The 8,513-nt window shown below is 41.7% G+C and overlaps 1 protein-coding gene and 1 non-coding gene across 2 annotated transcripts; one reads left to right on the top strand and one right to left on the bottom strand.

The window, feature by feature from the left end:
• Positions 1 to 3,470: 3,470 nt before the first annotated feature.
• Positions 3,471 to 6,787, bottom strand: LOC141509049 (binder of sperm protein homolog 2-like). Its single transcript, XM_074218256.1, has 5 exons — positions 6,718 to 6,787; positions 6,583 to 6,618; positions 5,030 to 5,170; positions 4,658 to 4,804; positions 3,471 to 3,478 (listed from the first exon to the last, which is right to left on the bottom strand). Exons 1-5 carry the CDS (start codon positions 6,785 to 6,787, stop codon positions 3,471 to 3,473), a joined length of 402 nt encoding a protein of 133 aa, XP_074074357.1.
• Positions 6,788 to 7,903: 1,116 nt separating this feature from the next.
• Positions 7,904 to 8,011, top strand: LOC141510502 (U6 spliceosomal RNA). Its single transcript, XR_012474982.1, has one exon. It is a non-coding gene; the product is annotated as a U6 spliceosomal RNA (small nuclear RNA).
• Positions 8,012 to 8,513: the final 502 nt, after the last annotated feature.

Consider the following 8,513-nt stretch of genomic DNA (forward strand, 5'->3'; position numbering starts at 1 on the left):
TACTTAATGAAGGTTTATTCTCTTTTACTTTGTTTTCCTTACCTGACCTGACTTATAGAGTCTAAGCATGTCTTCTTAAAAGTTCAAGTCAGAGGGGCTGCTAGGTGGTGCAGTGGATAGAGCACCAGCCCTGGAATCAGGAGTACCTGAGTTCAAATGAGGGGAGGGGAGGGAAGGAGGGAGGTGGGGGAGGGGAAGGGAAGGGGGAAGGAGGGGGAGGAAGGAAGGAAGGAAAAATGTTAGGGAAAATAAAAGGTGGAGGTAAGAAAGGGGCAATATTCCAGATATGAGGGAAAGGTATGAAGATGAGAAGTGAAGTGCTGGTTTGAGGGACTGACTGGCAGCATATATTTTGTCTGATGTGTTTGCATAATGTCTCCCCATTTAGGCTGTGGACTTCTTCAGAAAGGGGATTTTCTTTTCTCTTTTTTGCATGTTTTTTTTTTACTCTATATCCCCAGAGATTATAGAATAATAGGTCTTTAATCAATGCTAGTTGACTGACTGTACAACCTTTTCAACTTCTTATAGCATTCTTATAGCATGGCATAGAACTCCCACATAAAGTCTTTATGTGGATTTCTCTCAATGTCTTTCTTTTAATCAAGTTGAGGCTTCCATGCTATTCTGCTTGAAAGTCTCAGTTCCCAGCAGATGGCAGCCAACATCATCTTCACTACATTGAATTCTACCATGGCAACTCATTGGTTATGCATTGTACCCTTCCCCAGCACTAACTCCTTGGTATCTCTAATCTTGAAGACTTATCTTAGGCATCATCCTCTATGAAGCCTCTATTAATCTCCACTACCATGTCAGTTCATCCCCTTCCAAAACTACCTTGTACTAAATGTACAAATAATGCATGTATATTTGTAGCTGTTCTGAAATAACCATTCAATTCCCACCTTCACTGACAAGTCAGCTTTGGGGGTACCCCACTACATTCCCTCAAGCCTAAATATCTAACAAGGGGTGTCCTATCTAATATCATAGTTTATGAGTTCCCATTTGTATACATGCCTCCATGATTGTCACTTGCTAGTCAGCCAGATGAAATTAGTTTTGAGAAATGCTTATTTATTAAGAGTTATAGTATGAACATTTGATACAAAATATCTCACTAAAAGTCTTTATTCACTCTCCCGTGAAGCTGAGTGAGCACATTTGACATTGAAAAATGAAAAGAAAAATAGAAAAATCAAAACTGATACAGAGTATAGTGAGCAAAATCAGACAACAATTTACACAATGATCATAATAATAATGTAATGGGGGGACCCAAATACTTTTTTTACTCCTTTTTTTAATTCTTTTTTTTAGTTTTTTTTACAAGGCAATGGGGTTAAGTGGCTTGCCCAAGGCCACACAGCTAGGTAATTATTAAGTGTCTGAGACAGGATTTGAACCCAGGTACTCTTGACTCCAGGGTCAGTGCTTTATCCACTGGGCCACCTAGCCACCTCCCCCAAATACTTCCAAAGCTCTCATGGATGCATTGACTAAAGGAGTGGGGAGAATGTTAACTACCTCTTGGCAGAGAGAAGATGGACTAGAGGTGCAGGAGACTTCCACCTACAGTCACAGTCCACATTCTGATGGCTCGTGTTTTTTGGCTGACTCTGTTAAATAGCTGGAGAAATCCCTGAATATTGAGAGGGATGTGCAGAAAACAGAAGAAAAGAAGGAAAAAAGGCATTCGTTTGATCTTTTAAAAATAAAAGAACAGAAGGAAGCACCATAAAAGACCTCACCAATATGGAATCTTTGTTAGTGTTATTTTATATATAGTTTACAAAAAACAAACTTTACATGATAGTGGTAATGGAGAAATATTAAAGAAATATTTGTCTAACCTTTCCTATAATATTAGAATTATCTAAGGGACTCTAACTTCCTTCCCATTGTTCAGTTTAACCTTTTACTGAAATTTAAATTCACTAATAGGGTTAGTCATGGTTAGGTGGGTCACTCCCTGACACTAGCTCCCCATCCCACCCCAACTCCTCCCACAGGAGATGGGCTAGGTTCCCTATAAAGTTTCTGCTTACCCTGTTCTCCATAGTCCTGGCTCCATAGCCCCCTCCCCTTTTCTTCCTCTTAACTGTTTTTTTTATTGTTGTTTTTTGTCAGGCAATGGGGTTAAATGACTTGTCTAAGGTCATAAAGCTAGTAAGAAGGTATCAAGTGTCTGAGACTAGATTTGAGCTCAGATCCTCCTGACTTCAAGACTAGCTCTCTCCATTAAGTCACCCAAGTGTCCCCTTCTTCATTGTTTTTGGTGTTCCCACCAGCTCAGCTTGTAACTGGTCCTTCTTTGCTTAAACTTTGATATCTTCTAAAAAAACCCCAAAACTCACTTTCTTTATCTTGCTGTCTCCCAAAGAACTTTATGAACTAACATAACTTTTTGCAGTGACCTATGAGTTAAAATTTATAACTTTTTCTAACCCTTCTTTTGATTTCTTCACTGATAAACAAACCCCCACTTATCCTTACAATTCCCCTTTCCCCGAGTAATTCTCATGGGTTCAATAGAAGTTTGGTTGCTTTATTTTTTTTTTATTCTGAATTTAGGAATGTGCATCACATAGAGAATTGATCATAAAACTGTAAATCTCCATTTCATACTGCTTGCTTCAAAAAATAGAGGATACAATTCCTATCTAATATTCAGACTGAGTCAGTACTCAAATCTAAGGGCTTGATCCCCTATTGGAGGTAGATCTCATGACCACTGAGGTGATCTTTCTCCAGACTGTGAATATTCAATAGGCAGGCAGGGGATCCCCTCTTTCTACTCTCTTCCACAACTTGGGATAAAGCCAAGGTTTTGTCTGAGACAGAGTTTTGGGCCCCAACATCTTATTTTCTTCAAGGACTCAAAGTCCCAAATTTTCAAAGCATCCTGATCCCAATGAGGTATCCTATTCCTAGAGGCCTTTCCCGGACTAAGCTTTCCTTCCCTCTGCTTCTTCTGAAGCTCAAAGAAGGACTTCTTAACATAAATAAACTGGAGGGAGAGAGATGGAGTTTGAGATGGGAATGGGAATGAGATTAGGGAGAGGGACTTTCTTAGGATAAGGAATAATTTTAGGGACATAGAAAGGTTTAACATACAATCAATGCAGATATTTTTCTCCTGCTGTAAAACTCAGGACAGATATTGTAGTGTCTAAGGTCCCTTCTTGACCTAAATTTGCTGACCCCATAGGTACAATCAGGGTTGATAGAACAGTATATGAGGTACTGGCTGAGTAGGAAAAGAGCCAGAGGGAGGACATCAAAATGCAAGGTTGATCAACCTAGTGATAAATTCACAGAATGCATGGGCCAAAATTTCTCCAGGGCAGACAAGGAGCCTGTGTTACTTGAGGGAGCCCTGCAGTGAATTTCTGAAGTCCCATGAACTCATAACTATAAGAGGAGGAACCAAGGTCTTCCAGAAGAGCAGGCTGTGGGTCTTTTCTTCACAAATCTATAAGGGAGAAGAACATGAGAGTCATAAGCTTGCTCTGGGCCCATCTATATCACTCCAGCCAAGAATGAGCCCAAAGTGCCACTTCCCTCTCAGAGGCTCTGCTCCTCCCTGAGCATCTTTGAGATGAGAGAATGATGGGGCATAGAATTGGGAGATGAAAAGGAACATTGAAATCCTATTATACAGTCCATTTTATAGGTGAGAAAACTCAGGGTCAGAGAGAAAGAACTAAAGAAACTCAGAGCTAGATAGGACACTTGAATCCAGGTATCTAACCTCATGTCAAAGGATCATGAACTCAGGGCTGAAAGAGATCTTGAAGGCAATTGAGTCTAGCTCTTTTTTCCAAATATAGAAACTGAGACACGGGAATGATTTGATTCAAATGACACAGCTAGGAAGTGTCTGGGGTGGGATTTGAATTTGGTTCTTTCTGCTTCCAAGTCCAGTCTTTCTATATACCTAATCATGATGTAGCTGAAACCCAAAGGAAAAGACACATGTCCAAGTTCACTGGTATGGTTTGTGACAAAGTTCACACCCAAGTCCAGTTCTGACAGGCCCTTGCACTCAGACACACCACTGCTTGGTCCCTCAGCCTCTCCTTCCTTGTGTCCATGGGTGGGGAGGTTTTAAGTAAAAGATGTCCTAGGGTACCTAGAACCTCCCCTTTACTCTCCTCATTGTGAAAGACTAACTTAAATGACATCTGCTCCAAGAAGTAATTCCTTTAATGAGGAATGTCCCTTCTTAGAGAGTGAATTCCTTGGGAGAAGGTTGGTCTCACAGTATCTCCAACTCTCAGTATAGCACTTGGAATCCAATAACTGTTTCATAAAGGTCTTTGCTCCCTTTCTTCTTTTTATTTTAATTTCTCTTCCTTTTTTCCTCTCTCCTCCCACCTCTTCCTCTTTATTCTCTCTCTCTCTCTTTCTCTCTCTTTCTCTCTCTCTCTCTCTCTCTCTCTCTCTCTCTCTCTCTCTCTCTCTCTCTCTCTCTCTCTCTCTCTCTCTCTCCTATCTGTCTCTGTCTGTCTGTCTGTCTGTCTGTCTCTCTCTCTCTCTCTCTCTCTCTCTCTCTCTCTCTCTCTCTCTCTCTATCTATTTTTCTATCTATCTCCAATTTACTCTTCAGATCAGAGGCCGCCTCCCACCCCTACCCCCCTTTCCCTCTCACCATTGGGTGAACAAGGCTTCCATAGTCCATGCTTGTTGTAGTTGTGTGTCAGAGAACACCAGGACCTGCCCAGCACATACCCATCCTTCGTGCAGTCATGATACAGCTTCTTCCGGAAGAGGAAGGGAAACTTACATTCTGGGGGGTCTGTGAAGGTCCAGAGGGTTGGCACGGAATGAGCCCCCCTTAGGAGTGCTCTGTGAACCAAAGGCTCCTTGAGGCAGGGCAGAATGAGCTTGAGCACCATCCCCACCACCACCACGTGGCCAGTGACTCCAGGCCTTCCTTGATGGCTCTGTTCTAGAACTACAAGGTAGGGGGCATAGGGGAAGGAGTGGAATGGGACCCTTGGGTGATGCCACAGTGACTCACCAGTACTAGTGCAGTAACGCCACTTCCCGTAGAAGATGTATTCCACAGAACACCAGGCATAATTGCTATTCACTGTGGTGCACTGATAATACTTCTCATTCCGATAGATGAATGGAAAGACACATGGCTTGTTGACCTGGGCTGGAGAAAGGAACTGAGCTGGCTGGAGTGGGGGGAGGCCAGGAACTAAAGCATCTGGTTTTCAATTATCCATTATCCCAAAGTTCTTCAACCCTCTTTGTTTTCACACCCTACCTGCAGACTGCCAAGCTAGCCCAACTCTGAATGTGCACACACTCAGAAAGGGGCCAAGGTGGACCAGATCTGAGAACTTTACAAAGGGAAGGGAGTTTGGAAAGCTCATTAACTCCTCTTCTAGATGTAGAAAACAAGGCCCAGAGAGAAAAGAATGATGTAGAATCAAATAGAAATCTCAAATATTGGATGTTGCTTGATGGCTCCTGAAGCTCACCTCTGATATTTACCAGGTGTGACTATGGGCAAGTCATTTAATCTTTGTAGAAATAGGGTTGTAAGAAAGAGTCCTGTTTAAACCTTAGACCATTCCATAAGGGGAATATCAGAGCTAGATGCAGCCTTAGAGAATCCGAAACAACCCAGGATTTCCTAACTCCAAGTTCTATGGGTTTTTTTCATACATACACCCCACCCCTTTCTTCACTTCTTATTTTACCCCAACCTCTACCTTCACAACTTGAGAATTTTTACTTGAATTCTCTTTAGGATTCTCTCTGGAGTGTTCCTAGAGGCCAGAGAATTGAACTAACACTTTGGCAGAGACTTTCTCCACCTTGACACCCCCACAGCTCTACAAAGGACAAATCAAGTTGAACTGGGGAAGGAGCACTCACCTTCCACAAGTCCATCCTAATTCAGAAGGGAATATAGTAGAGAATGATGAATACTGGATTTGATGGCAGAAGACCTGGGTTCACATTCTAGGTACCCACCAGCTCAAAATATTGTGAATTTCCTCTTTGCTCAAATAATTGATCCTACCCAATTCCTCTCACTCCCATTCAGAGAAGGGTTGCAATCAGCTTTAAGATAGTGTTAAATTTTCAGTGTCAGCTTTTACCCTTCAAAATCAGCAAATATTACAAATTACAATTTGATTCATTGTTGTATTGATTGTCTAGACTTAAAAAAGTGATGGAGAAAATGTTAACAATTCAGGTTAAAATAAAAAGTCAAGAGACAGAAATAGGAATGGTAAAGAGGTAATAGTAGTAATAGAATTATTGATTAGTTACTCTTCCTGGTAAGGAGAGTATGGGTGAAGGGAAAGTATTAGAAGGGAGGATAGTAGGTTCTTCCTTCACCATTGAGGCAATTAGTATTGGAGTAACATTCTAATGAAGATTAGAGGAGGGCTAGGAGGTTAATCATTGATAAGGGTAGGAGTAGGGTTACTCTAAGAGTTGGGGAGAGGAGAGAGAAATAGACTTAAGGTCCCATTGTGAGCAGAGGATGGAAAAGAATACTTTTTCCCTTTCTCTCCCCAAGCAGCAAGTTCATGATTTTCTCCTTACCTGGACTGGGTCGAAATTGTCTATAGCTGGTCAAGTCTGAAATGCAACCAGGAACTGCGTCAACATCTTTCTCAGAGGCAGTAACAATGCAACTACCCAGTTACATCTCCCATCTGCCCCCGAATTCTCTCTGACCTGCATGGACCCCAAGGAGGCAGAAAAGTAGGCATACCCAGCCCACCAGCAAACCTCTCTCCAGAACCATCTCAGGCTGAAGCCTATGGAAGTCAGTATTCTGTCTTAATCCAGTTCTGAGCTTTATCCCCACAAGCACTGCCTGCCCCTCCTCCAATCCTCCCACTACATATCTCCTCCCCACTAGCATACACATTTGTTCCTGTTCCCTGACACCTTTGGGAGCCAGTGTAAACAGCCTTGAAGTAAAGGTCAGATGACCTGGGCATAATTCAGCAACTAGGTGACCTTAGGAAAATCTCAAGTTCCAGTCTCAGTTTCCCCATCTGTAAATCAAAAATGTGGGATGAGATGACCTTTGCCCAGCTCTATCAACTTAGGTGGGCCCCTTCTCCTTTGAGAGCCTCACTGTCCTTAGCTATCAAATGAAGTGATTAAACTAATACCTCATCTCTGCCTATAAAAATATAAATTCCTGGAGGGGAGGAAATAGTTCATTTTTGTCTTTCTATCCCCAAGAGCCTAGCATAGCTCCTGACCGATAGCAGATGTTTAATATATGCCTCATCTCGAAGGTCCTTTTCAGCTCCAAATCCCAAGAAATGTAAAACCTTAAGGATTCACCTGGTCCCTGAAATCTATTCCCTAAGGAGACACATGCTAGTTCTGCTCTCCATCCTTCTTGTATTTCAGAGAAGTGGAACACAGAAGAATCAAACTGAGAGAGAAACTAGGGAGGATCTTTTGGGAAAGGAGGAGGGAGGAAGTAGACACACTCTGTTCAGCTGTTCAGGCTGCCTGAGTGAGGAATTAAGTTGGAAGCTATCTCTTCTGGACATAATGTTAACAGACATACTATTTGGGAAGATCTATTTTGTCAATCGGCCAGTTAAAAAACCATTTCTTAATGGACTGGTCACTGGACCAAGCCCTGGGGATAAAAAGAAAGAGAAAAGGTAATTCTTGGTTTTAAGGATTTCACAATCTAATGGAGGTGACTACATGGAAACAAAGAAGCTACTTTAAGGATAAACAGAAAATAAATGACAGAAAGCATTGAGATTTTTTAAATCTTTTTTTAAGTTTTTTTTTTTTTTTTGCAAGGCAATAGGGTTAAGTGGCTTGCCCAAAGCCACACAGCTAGGTCATTATGAAGTGTCTGAGGTCGGATTTGAACTCGGGTCCTGTGCTCGCTTCGGCAGCACATATACTAAAATTGGAACGATACAGAGAAGATTCACAATGGCCCCCACGCAAGGATGACACTCAAATTCGTGAAGTGAACTAGGGTCCTCCTGACTCCAGGGCCACTGTGCCACCTAGCCACCTCCGAGATTTTTTTATCTTAATAGTCTTACTTTTTCAATTACATATAAAGATATTTTCAACATTCATTCTTGTAAAATCTGAAGTTCCAAATTTTTCCCCTCCCTTCCCCTCCCCCTTCCTAAAACAGCAAACTATCTGATACAGGTTATACATGCAACATCATGCTAAACTTATTTCCATATTGGTTACTTTGTGAAAGAAGAATCAGGAAAAAGAAAAAACATAAAAAACTGAAACATGCTTTGATCTACATTCAGGATTCCATAGTTCTTTCCATTGACATGGATGCATTTTCCATTCCCAATCTTTTAGACTTGTCTTTGTTACTGAGAGCTGTCTCACAAAACAGCGTCACACAGTGTTACTGTCACTGTGTACAATGTTCTCCTAGTTCTGCTCACGTCACTCAGCATCAGTTCATTCAGTGAAAGCACCGGAATTAGGAGAGATTGCAAAAGGCTTTCTGT

The sequence above is a fragment of the Macrotis lagotis genome, chromosome 1 (genome assembly GCF_037893015.1).
Source record: "Macrotis lagotis isolate mMagLag1 chromosome 1, bilby.v1.9.chrom.fasta, whole genome shotgun sequence".
Taxonomy (NCBI): domain Eukaryota; kingdom Metazoa; phylum Chordata; class Mammalia; order Peramelemorphia; family Peramelidae; genus Macrotis; species Macrotis lagotis.

Coding starts and splice junctions, on each gene's coding strand:
- LOC141509049 (XM_074218256.1), bottom strand. CDS start 6,787: ATGGTTCTGGAGAGAGGTTTGCTGGTGGGCTGGGTATGCCTACTTTTC. Junction 6,619..6,717: donor CCTCCTTGGGGTCCATGCAG/GTCAGAGAGAAT, acceptor GTTGCATTTCAG/ACTTGACCAGCTATAGACAA. Junction 5,171..6,582: donor ACAATTTCGACCCAGTCCAG/GTAAGGAGAAAA, acceptor TCCTTTCTCCAG/CCCAGGTCAACAAGCCATGT.